The 12,111-nt window shown below is 35.9% G+C and overlaps 1 protein-coding gene across 2 annotated transcripts; it reads left to right on the top strand.

Moving 5' to 3' along the window:
• Positions 1 to 415: 415 nt before the first annotated feature.
• Positions 416 to 11,387, top strand: CETN3 (centrin 3). Of its 2 annotated transcripts, none has more exons than XM_059873099.1 (5): positions 416 to 573; positions 2,679 to 2,814; positions 4,579 to 4,693; positions 7,221 to 7,422; positions 10,942 to 11,387. In XM_059873099.1, the coding sequence occupies exons 1-5, from the start codon at positions 557 to 559 to the stop codon at positions 11,096 to 11,098; spliced, it is 627 nt and encodes a 208-aa protein (XP_059729082.1). In that variant the 5' UTR covers positions 416 to 556; the 3' UTR covers positions 11,099 to 11,387. The 2 variants fall into 2 exon arrangements, with proteins under 2 accessions (XP_059729082.1, XP_059729083.1); XM_059873100.1 differs by having other exon boundaries at positions 417 to 573; positions 7,221 to 7,412.
• Positions 11,388 to 12,111: the final 724 nt, after the last annotated feature.

Raw genomic sequence — 12,111 nt, 5'->3', positions numbered from 1 at the left:
TTCTTCCGTATGTTGGCGGTTCTGCCAAATGTCCTTGTGGCTAAGAAATTCTGAATTGTTTGTATGACATCACTGAAACATGTCGTGCCCTAGACCTTGACAAGGAAATTCCAACAATAGATTTTTCTTTCTAACCCCTGGACATCACTTAAGCTTGCTTTGTAGCGTCTATCTGTTTCAAGGATTAAATCTCCTTTCTTCCTGATTAGGCTTGAAAAATCAAGATCAAACATCAAGAAACACCCTTCCTTAGGAAAACTTTGTTTTGTTGCCCGTTTCCCAGCAGCTACGGCTCAGCCGGGAGCCATCGCCAGCTCAGAGCAAGACCGCCCCTTCCGCCCTGAGTAGCGGAATCTCAGCCAATAGCAGAGTGCCTAGGGCTCGAAGGCGGGAGTTTATCGACCCCAGGCCAATCAGATAGAGGTAATTGGTGGGGGCGTGGCTTCAGCGGCGTCGTCAAGGGCTGTAGCGCGGCGTCGCTGGGGATCGTACGCGCACGGGCCGTGCGGAGGGGAGGGGGCGCGTTAGCCGGACCTGGCTGCCCGGCAGCGGCACGATGAGCCTGGCCCTCAGGTCGGTACGAGCACGGCGCTTTCCTGCTTCCCCGCTCGGGAGCGCGGGTGGGGGTCCCTCAGGGCCGCGTCGCCCCCGTTCGGGAGATGTTGGCGGAACGCGGGGCGCGTCAGGCCGTGGCGGGGCCTGGGTCATCCCCGGCCTCCAGCCGGTCACATCTGATCCCTTTGGCGCGGTCGGGGGCGGATCAGGCCCGGCTCTAACGGAAGAGGGAAGGGTCCGGCGCGTCTGGCCTTGGGAGGTTCGCTTCTGGGTTGTGTGATGTGCTTTCAAAAGGCCTGTGAATAGGCATGAAGTTAAACTGCTCGGCTTTGTTTTGTTTATAAATTCTGATTTAGTAGATGTTGCATAAAGGAGCCCGGCTTATTATTCCCACTACCTGGCAAATTCTGTCTTCAAGTGTAATTAAAACGCTTACATGGCAACTGTTGTCCTTAATTTTCAGGTCTAAGAACTTCATGCTTAGTATGGTTAAGTAGTTGCAGAAGTGGCACTGAACTGCTTGTATTTGAGTACTGCTTTTTCTTTTGATAAATTATTTTATGCTAAGCAGTAAATGAACACTTAAGTACCCAGACTGCTCTTTCAGAAGAGTTCGGTGTTAATCTGCTTTCAGATTTATAAATAGATTTCTTCATCATAGCGCACAAAATCTGGGCTCCCTAGATCTGAACTACTCTCCCAGTCCTAGTCACATAGCCAGCTCAGTTATTTTAGTCCTTCCAAGAGCTGTAGTAATCCAGAGCCTGTGTGAAATCAGCCTGGCTATGTGACTAGGACTGGGAGAGTAGTTCATACTGTCTCAATTGGTCTTTTAAGGACATCTTACTCTTTGAGGGTATTGTTGTTTGAAGCAGGCTCAGCTTCTGCAGCTTGCACTTTTCTTGTCTGTATTTGGGATTTTTGCTTCAGTGGTTGTTGAAAGCTAACTCTAGATAAGTGTTTAAGCTTAGGATTTGATTAAAATTAGCAAATTGTCAACAAAGAAGGGCATAAAGTAGCTTATTAGAGGGACTTTAGAAGGGTAATCTTGCAGTTTTCTGATCAGTAATCATTATGCATTCTACACTAGGTGATACAGCACTCATTGTGCCTCCAGTGCAAAAGGACAAATGAGAATAAAAAGCCTATTCCTGAGAGTATAGCATAAACTACACAGTAATTTAGGTTAGGAAGAACTTATGGAAGTCATCTTGTTCAGCTTCCTGATCACAGCAGCTTCTACATAAAGCTGGCTCAGGATGCTAAGCACCTTTTTTAATTTCTGATGATGGACACTCCCTCCCAATGGAACTGTTCTAGCATGTCACCACATGCACTGGGAAAATGTTTTCCCTTAGATCCAGCTGCATTTTTTTCCCTTAAAATTTGTAGTTATTGTCTCTTGTCCTTTTACTATGCTCCTCTGAAAATATAAGCTTATTCCTAGACTAGCCAAAGAAAAGGGGGCTGTCTTTGAGCAAGATTTGCTGATTTGGAGGGCTTGTCTCTTTTGTATGTACCAAAACAGACCAAAATATCTTCAAAACAGTGTGTATGTGTGGGATCTAAAGGATCAAAAAAAAAAAAAATCCTGCAAGTACCTTATCTAAGAACTGTTACAGGCAACAAAGCTGATTTGTAGCACCTAATGCTAGCTTCAGTAGCCAGACTGTTTGGCCTAGTTTGGCTTCCACTGGCCTATCAGTCCCCAGATTTTTTTTTTTTTTTTAAGCTACAGTGTAGAAACTAACTGTTTTCATGAGCTCTATAATTTCAACTGCTAATCTAGTTTGTAGCCTCAAGAAACCTTTTTAACTGGTAAGTTTTCTACCTTTTTTGTTGTTGTTGTTGTTGTTGTTGTTGTTGTTGTTCCTGCTTATTTACAAAAATACCTGTGCTGGTTTTATTTTGGGTGGGAGACTGAAGGTGTCATTCAGATTTCACAAGGTAATTGTCTGTTTCTAATGTTATTTTAAACTGGGGATACAAGCTGGGAAAATATTGACTAGGTAAGGTCGTGATTCCTAAACTTATGGTGAGTTTCTTATTGGTGGAAAAGGTTATCTACAGTGGCAGATTCCCAGTAGAAATCTGTTACAATATGTTTCCTTTTCTTTATATAGGAATGAGCTCTCAGTAGACAAAACTAAAAAGAAGAAAAGAAGAGAACTGACTGAGGAACAGAAGCAGGAAATTAAAGATGCCTTTGAATTGTTTGATACAGACAAGGATAGAGCAATAAATTATCATGAATTAAAGGTAGAAGTTTCCTTTCATTTAAGCAATTTTATAGCAGATAGTATATCTCTTCCATAGTGAATTCTTAAGATGCTGACTGTATCTTTAAAAACTTCCTTAAAGATGTGTTGCTGGGTTAAAGGAGCTAAGAAAAGAAAAAAACAAAAAATAGAAAATATTCTGTTGATGTAAGAATAAGTTTTTCTTCCCACTTTATATACTTCATGAGTAACAGAATTGCTGTAGCATTCTAAATAACCCTGGTATAATTACAGACCTGGGATAAGCTTGGACAGATGGAAAAACTATCCAAGGATAAGCTTGGACAGAGGGAAAAACTCTTGAAAAACTGTTTGATTTTTTTTAAAGACACTGTATAACTTAAAGCTTGGTGTTGGTTTCAGATATGTAAGTAAAAGATGTAAATCAAATTTGTAAAACTATTGACTACCAGCCAGAGCTTACCTCTCTTTTTCAAAAGAAAGCCTATGATTTGTAGGAATAAGGTGTGCTTTTTGAGGGAGGCTCAGTAGTTGCCCTTCCCAAAGAAGGATGCTCCTAATGATAGCTATTAGCAGATGGAGTTTAGGATGTCTTTCTAGGTAAGGCCTCCCACAGAAAGTCTGCAGAGTAGTAAATGGGGTTCACTAAATTTGCCTTAAATCTTTTATGCATTTTTATTTTAATTAAGACATCAAGAACAAAAAGTAGCTTTGGAGAGGCTGGTGTTTTAGTCACATATAGAGTGAGATTTTTTTTTTTTTAAGAATGCCTACTTCAGTGTATTGGCTCTATAGTGTGGATTTACCAAGTAATTTGAAGAAGGAAAAAAAGTCTTTTTTGTACTTAATTTGCTGCTACAGGAGTGTGTTAGGTAGAACAATTCCCTTCTCTTTATTTCGGAGTTCACTTATTTTATCTTTGGTGGAAGTCACTCTGACTAGGGTTTTGCTGGACACTCTCTTGCTTATGGTTATGCTTTTTCTGGTTATGGTATGCTTTGAATTCCCAGCTGTCATGATTATTGAAAAGCTCTTTCTTAACTGTCCAATCAAATATTGTCACCCTGAAGCTTAAACTGTGAAAGAGCAGAAACACATAAAGAAAAAAACTACTTGTCCCCTTCTCTACAAATCAGCATATAGCATCAATTTTTGAATAATTACTTCAGTCGTTTTCCATGTGTGGTTAGCCTGTATTCATGAGGTTGGAGGAAGTTAGGGTGCTGTGTAGTGAGCTGTTGCCTTCTAAGGTGAAATGGGAAACTCAATTGGAATTCTGCACTAATGGAGAAGTAAAATGTAGGTTGGCTTCTGTGCCTGACTAGAAAAGCAGTTAAAAGTCTTGTAGGACTTGTAAATCCATGAACATACACTTGCATGCAATTTGCAGAATGAGTTTTGGTTTTGTCTTAAGATGATAAGATTTTTGAAATGGTTTTGGAAATGAGGAATAAATTTACTTGTCCTGAGATGCATTTGGTCCAGTCTGTAAAATGCCTGAAAATGCAAAAGTTTGGGTTTTTTTTCCTCACTGTAACTGGATGTTCCATTTCCTAATAGTGGTTCTAAATGGTTTTAATATCCCAAGCTCTCTTCCTTTTATTTATTTATTTATTTATTTATTTATTTATTTATTTATTTATTTATTTATTTATTGTTACTAAACCATTGATATGCTCTTTCTCTCTTGGCAAGAAGGTAATAACTGAAATTAAAAGGAAAATCTGTTAAATCTTTATTTTGATCCTAATCTTATGATTGCACTTCCATTTTATTCCAAAAGGTGGCAATGAGAGCCTTGGGTTTTGATGTGAAAAAAGCCGATGTCCTGAAAATACTTAAAGATTATGATCGAGAATCAACAGGCAAGATCACTTTTGAAGATTTTAATGAAGTTGGTATGTGTTTGATTGTGTTTCTGCCTCTAGAGATATTTAGCCTATAATAGTGAGTACAATTTCAAAGCTGTTCTTTGTGGACTTCTTCAATTATTTAAGAAATAGAAGTGGGAGATTTCATTTAAAATTTTTCTTAATATAGGTCTATAGTAAAGGAAAATCAATATTTGTTTTCTGAATTCTTAATTTGTTATGTAGAGATGAATGATAGCTACAGTATAAAAGGAAGTAGGGTATCAATTTCTTCCAATCTCTTTCAAGCTTACACAGAGGAAAAAATGCAAATTTAAACTGTAGATGTTCTTGTCTTGTTCATGAATCTCTGTGACATTCTTCTTCCTGCTGTGGAAAAGGTATTTGGCGTTGAATTTCATGGGAAGGCGTGTATACACAGACAAGCAGACTACAGACTTCATATATAAAAAAGATTAGAGAAATTGAAGTAGATTTTAAATATTGTACTACAAGAATTTTCAACTGTTGATAGAACCAGTAGCACTAGTTGTGTCTTTCATCTGAAATTTGTGTATTGGGAAATTTTATGTACTTTGAATTTGTAGTGATCTGCATAATTTTAAGACTTGATGTTTCTTTGAAGCATTTAGGGGATTTTGGTTATGCATAATTTATGCTTTTGCATACAATTTATGTTTCCCAAAAAGCAATCTGTGTGGGTTCATATTTCCAGCTTATTATGTCCATTATAGTTCATTATTCTCATGCTAGTCCATTTCTTCAAGATATTTTATTTCTGTAGATTTTATGGAACAAAATACCCAAACCCCCAGAACTTGCTCTTGGCTACAAATAGCAATAATCTTAATGTATCAAAAGAATTAGTGATTGAAATGTGACAACATTTAATTGTTTTACAGATTAGTACTGGACGAAATGTCTTGTTAATGACAGATAATATTTTTTATAGTTATATTCCAAGTTATAGAACATTATTTTTGGTTCTTTTCTGATTTATAAAGTGTGTGTGGAAGTACTGGGAAGAAAATGAGTGTACTGATTTGATAGTAATACTAGTCTTAAAATGATATATTACATTATGTATTACATTATGTAATATTATATAAAATGAATGTACTGTAATTACCATGTAATTACTTTTTAAATTCCTGATGCCCAGTCATGTTCATTGTTTTCTTGTTCTGTCCTGGCTGTCAATATCAACAGTCATTAAGTGCTCCAAGAAGCCAAGAAATTCTTGTAGAAAGCACAGTATATACTTATAAGGGGATTGAACCTGTTGGAAAACTTGAGTTGAAGTAGCATACTGCTGTGGTGCCATATGACCTTGACACAGAATTAAATATGATACCACTTCTAAAGACTGGGAGTTAGATAAAATAGGTTTTTGAGACATTAACTGTGAAGAGCTGCTGAATATAGGTAAGCAATTCTTGAGTTTCTCTTAATTTACTGTTCAACTGAAATACATAAAGGTGCAATTATATTTTGTCTTCTATAATTTTGTATTTTGAGATATTTTATTATTTTTCAGTTGTCTTTTTGTCACCAAAGGTAGCATGTTTCAAGTTCTGTAATACTGTCATGCAGCACTGTTGTTTTAAAAGAAAATATTTAAATTCAGAGTAAATCTTTAGATATGTAAACTTGATTCCTGTAGTTGGCTTGTATGAGCATGAAAAATTCTTTCAAGTTAGCTAAGCCAGAGCAGACATTCCATCTGCAGTTAGTAGCAGATGGTAAGGGTTCTTTCTGTGCAAACGGTGTTGATGTGATTTTAATGGCTTGATAATACAAGACTAACCCTGCAATACAAGACTGGCAGGTCCAAAGACATGGAGATACATTATTGTTGGTTGATCTGAAGCAATTACTAGAGAAATATTTCATGAGGCAAGTTGTCCTTTCTGTTGTGGAATCTGATAAATGGTTAGCTTGAAAAGAATAATAAAGGTTGAAGAATTCTTTCAGAATAAACATCTTGTAAATCAGACAGCATCCTTTTCATAACCCCTGTGCTTAGTCTTTTTTTGTTTTCAGGTCTGGGGGACTGGGATGTGATCAGTTGGTTGGTTACGGGGGCTTTTTGTGTTAGTGTGGTTTTATTTTTAAAAGGAAGGTTCCGTGTGGATGTTTTTCTTCACTTACTGTTTCCCAGTCAAAATTCTATCCTGATGAAAACATGTAAAGTAAAAAAAATTCACACCTTCATCTAAAAGAGCTGATGGTGTTTTTTCTGAAAATTTGTAATTTTGAAAGAGAGGCATCTTGTGTATACTTTAAGTTCCTATTGGAAAATGTGTGGAAAGTCTGAACTGCCATGCAGCTTTCTACTGCAACAGGTACATCCCAAAGAGCAACTCAGCTTGGGAAAACCGAGGCGAGAAAGAGAGGTCAGACAACAGCCAAAAAAATTTGCACATTGAATTCTATAGAAATGTAAGAACAGGTGAAATCAGACGTGTGTTCTTTATATTGTCCTAGTCTGCAAAGGTCATTCTGTGTTTACCTTTTAAAATTTTTTAGTCTAACTTAAGTATCATTTTTGCAGTGACAGATTGGATACTGGACAGAGACCCTCAAGAAGAAATACTCAAGGCATTCAAATTGTTTGATGATGATGACTCTGGTAAAATAAGTCTGAGAAACCTGCGCCGGGTTGCTAGAGAATTGGGTGAAAATATGTCTGATGAAGAACTGCGGGCTATGATTGAAGAATTTGATAAGGATGGAGATGGAGAAAGTATGTGTTGGTAAATATAACACCATATCATCTTGTTCTTAATTTTGTTCCCTTCTTAGGTGTTATTTTGTTGTGAAAATGTCCTCTTTCATTTCCTTCTAGATTACTTTCATCTGAAGCATAATTTAGCTTATAAATAAGGCAGACAATTGCTTTTGACAGCTACTAATCCTGGAGTTTAAGAATCTAATTGATTCATCACCAACTCTTAGTCAGCCACTGTCTATTAAAAGATGGATCAAAGTGTAATTGAAGGTGGAAGTAAGAGAGATTCTGTGTACCTACATTACATTTTTATTTCCTTATTAATCAGTAAAAGCAGTAAAGTGCTGAGAGAAAGTTTTTTGGTCACTTACTCAATATATTTTAAGCGGCAGAGTGTCATTGTTGTGATTTCAGCATTTGATATGGAGCATTAAGCTAATAAATCATGTTGGAAGTAGACTGAGTCTGTGTAGGATCAGCTTGAATGGCTCCTTAACATACTTCTGAGCCTTGGAGTGCTGAAAAGCATAGTGTGAAAAATGGCTCTGCAACTGACAAGGTCCATACAGAGTAGGCTGCAGAAGGGACTTACTAGGTAGAAAAAGAATGAATAAGCAAATGAAGTTTGATACTGCTCTTGTTAAATCATTGTCAACACTGAAACTTAGAGTTTTTCATTATTTTCAAAAAAACCTTATTGTTACTTTAGAAACCTTAATACCTGAATTTTGAGGATCACTCACTTAGGACCTTGCACAAAAAGAATGTATCAGTCCATCAAGCACCATTCTTACAGGGTGTTGACTCATATCTTAGATTTCACTAGCAGGTCATCAGTTTTTCCTGTGACAATGATATTTATGCTTGTGAGCATATGTTGGGCTTAAAACGCACACGTACTAGTGGAAAAAATTGTGTTGTCAGCCTTTTGACAGATAGTCTTCTATGCTATTCAATATAGGTGTTATTTTTGGAAGTCATAGCTGTGGAGGTGAGTGAAATTAGAATTCTTTGTGCAAATATGTTTTGTCATGCATTGATCTCCTGAAGCTGCCAAATGAGATGTCAGAATTGTGGATCGATGTTCTTTTGTCACATTGCTATTTGGGTACTACATATGGAACATGTAGCATTAGTTCCTTTCAGAGGGGTTATTGAGTCATTATTTTGTGTCAGTGCTACATTTTTTTAAATCAAGCTGATCAGCTACGACTAAGTGGCTCAGTTTCCTCTTATTCAATCATCCATTCATTGTTTTTGATAGAGCAAGCAGAAGATTGAATGTGGAAGAGTGACAGCATAATGTTTGCGTATTGTGCTGTTTATCCTTAAAGTTCTGTGTGATTTTGTTCTTTAAAGAAAACTGAGGCTGTTCGTAGTCTTCAAGATTCATTTTGAGAAAGTTAATTATTCTGTGAATCACCATTTCATTTGTCTTCAAACACCTGGCAAATGTGGTAAAATCTTACTGTCATCTAATCCTCCTTCTTTTCCTGCTCTCCAAAAAAATTTCAAACTGTTAATTGTTAGCATTTTTTATTGATATATCAAATACAGGAATAATACCACTTTAGGTTTAAACCCTGCATTACATTTGAGAGATTTTGCTCACAGTGAAATAAGGTGTCTTGTATTTTACTCAGGTTACATGAACCCTTATGTTCCCAGCAAAACAACTGAGCTCTACTGGTACAGTACTACACAGATTTCTGTAAAAGAAAGTATATTTGACGTATTTTTGTCTCCCTTAAATATGTAAATAATCTTGCTTTGGTATTCCTGGGTTTAATAATTACTTCTGGTTTTGAGCACAACTGGCTTGAAAAACTCCACGGTGTCAGTTCATGCAATTTTGATAATCTTGTGTGGATGCAACTGTAGGAAACACTATTCAGTCTCGTGTCTCAGATTTTTGACACAACAGTAAGACATGTAGCCAAACCCACCACTGAAAAAATATGCACCTTTAATGCTCAAGATTCTAAGTCAATGTTCTCTTTTATTAGCTGTGATTCTAGTTTGTTCTTTTAGGATGACTTATGTCATGGAGTTGAGGGAAATGTGATACCATGAAAAACGTGGTGCTTAACTTGTGAACAGATCTTATATCTGAAGGGGACTAACTGGGATTACTTTGGTTACTGGGAATTGTAACTACATTGCTTTTTGAAGTTTCTTTGAACGTTCCAAAATTTGTCATTATAGTGTTTTATTTCCACTTTGCAGCGTGATTTCAAGGATGTTGTAAACCAGAGAATATTTTTGAAACGATGTTTGAATTTGTGTTATTGATATGTTGTTACTGTGATAAAGCTGTGGAAGTGCTTTTAAAGTAATACAGTGACAGTATTTTTGTGTCTTAGAACTAGATGTAACTGTGTGATGGACTGGTATTTCAGAGCATAGGGCCTTAAGCTAGACTAAATATACTTGTTTCCTACTTTTTTTCATACAGCAGGACATACTTAGGTTTTTTGATTTTTTTTTATTCTTTAACATAATTGAATTTCTTTAATATTCCTTCAAGCTGTGAATGTAGTTCCTTCTTTGCAGTGCTTTGTTTAGGAATAGCTTGGGCATGTTGGCTGGGATGGATAATTGTGAGGGCTTTGCATGTGTCTTGTCTTTTCCATACCGCCATCTTACTCTAATCATTCCCCAGTGCAGTCATTAGGTGCAGGGTGAACATGTTCCCTGGTTCACTCTTTTACAGGGGCTATATTTTAACGTATGAGTAAGGTCAGCACCTCAGGTATAACTGCAGCAAAATAATTAATGAACACTAATTAATGTATTATTATGACTTCTTCAAGTGCATTTGTGTAAAATTTCTGTTAATTGTAAATGAAGAATGAAGAAAGTTCAAATGGGGGAAGGCTCATCAAATGTCCATTTTAAATCTAGCTAATTTATGTAATAATTGCTAAACAACCTTAAAATTTGTTCTGTATTTGTCAAGTGTTATAGAATGGGGAGACAGAAATAGTGTTGTTTGATCTGTGATGGTAAATTGGATGTAAATGTTTTGAATTATGATTTTAAGAATAAAACTGAATTAAGTAATAACTAACTAAGGTATTGTTGCTAGAAAAGTCCTTAATAAAATTCAGATACCATTCTTAACATTTTTGTAGACCTTTAAAATAATACTATTTTGCATAGCCATCTTATATATGGTTCTTGGGGATTTTTTTCTATCATATTTCACTTTTAGAGTATTTTTTTACTTTTATAATTAGAAATAATATAAGTGATTATAAATGAGCTAGATTCTGGGTTAAGTATTCTACATAATAAAGCTTGCATTCTGACTTCATGTTACATGAAAAAACCTGTGCAAAACCCTTGTTCTAGAAGCAAATTTGTAAACACCTATAGTAATGGATCAGATGCAACAAATACTAACAGAGAAGCCTTTAAGTAAAGTACAGATATGCATTATTTTATTTTAAGGTTTATTGCTGTTTGCTGTTTGTCTAATGATTTTCTTTTTTTTCTTTTTTTTCTTTTTTTTTCTTTTCTTTTTTTTTTTTTTTTTTTGCAGTCAATCAAGAAGAATTTATTGCTATTATGACTGGAGATATTTAGCATTAGAAGAAAAGAAATTAACTGACCACAAAAGGGAGGAGTTGTTGGCAGCTTCCATTACAATGTTTTGTACTTTCATTTATTTTGGTAGCTGGAGTGATGCAGAAAGTTAGTTGTCACAGGACCAAAATAAAAACGGGTTATATGCACTGATAATTCAGTACTTTGTATCATTAAATATTATCACTAGGATAATTGATGTTATATTTTAGAACAAGTAAGTAATGCTGCATTTCAGAATGTTTGAGTAACTTTGTAAAATAGCCTTGTCTCAGATTTCTAAATTGTATCATATGCGAACCTTTTGAGGTTCTTGACTTTGTGTTAGCATTAGTTGTGGCCTTAGTTTTGATACATAAGGTTGGAAAGACTTCCATTTTAATAAAACATTCTTTACTACTACTTGAAAGTATTATTCTCCTTCAATCTGAGCTGAACTAGAAGGGACAATGAATCAGAGAAAATGGTGGGTTTTTTTTCTTTTTTCATTTATAGGATTTTACTTCTGTTCTTTTAGATGAACTGCAACATTAAATGGGCAAGCATATGCATCTTCAAAGATGCCATTTATTAACTCTGTTACCCCTGTATGATAACAAGTGACACACAACTATGCATGATTTCAAAACATTCTTAAATCACTCAGATGTCAGCCAGCAGTTCTCTCTCCGTATCCACAGTTCTGATAGTTATGGAGACAATGACAGTGGCCAACTTCCTGCAAGCCAAGTAGTATGCTTTAGAATCTAATAGCAAAAACACCCCACTTGAAATAAAAAATGGATTTCAAAAATCCATTAAACAAACCCCCACAACTCCTCACCTGTATTTTGCAATCTTAGAAGATTTGTCTGGGAGGTGAATGTTAAGGGGAAAAGATTCAGTGTTTGGGACTGAGCCTATGGATGGCTCTTAACAAGTATTTTCTAGGATAAGTATGAGAATTGTCCAGTTCAGTAGCTTCTTTTAATTTTTTTTTAACTATTTCAGGGACACTTTTAGTTTCTGCTAGACAATCAAAATGATAAAGAACTGGAAAGGTCTGCTCATAGCCTTCAAAAAACTTTTACCTCAAAAACCCTACCTTTAAATGTGCCAAGTGTTCTAACATGCTGCAGTGGTCTTT

Source organism: Haemorhous mexicanus, chromosome Z (genome assembly GCF_027477595.1).
Source record: "Haemorhous mexicanus isolate bHaeMex1 chromosome Z, bHaeMex1.pri, whole genome shotgun sequence".
NCBI classification, from domain to species: Eukaryota; Metazoa; Chordata; class Aves; order Passeriformes; family Fringillidae; genus Haemorhous; species Haemorhous mexicanus.
Note: the sequence above shows the minus strand (reverse complement) of the source record. Positions and strands in the feature narration are given on the sequence as shown.

Bases quoted from the DNA above. Each gene is read 5' to 3' on its own strand.
- CETN3 (XM_059873099.1), top strand. The intron at 2,815-4,578 runs GTAGAAGTTTCC...TTATTCCAAAAG, and splicing joins TAAATTATCATGAATTAAAG to GTGGCAATGAGAGCCTTGGG. The intron at 4,694-7,220 runs GTATGTGTTTGA...TCATTTTTGCAG, and splicing joins TGAAGATTTTAATGAAGTTG to TGACAGATTGGATACTGGAC.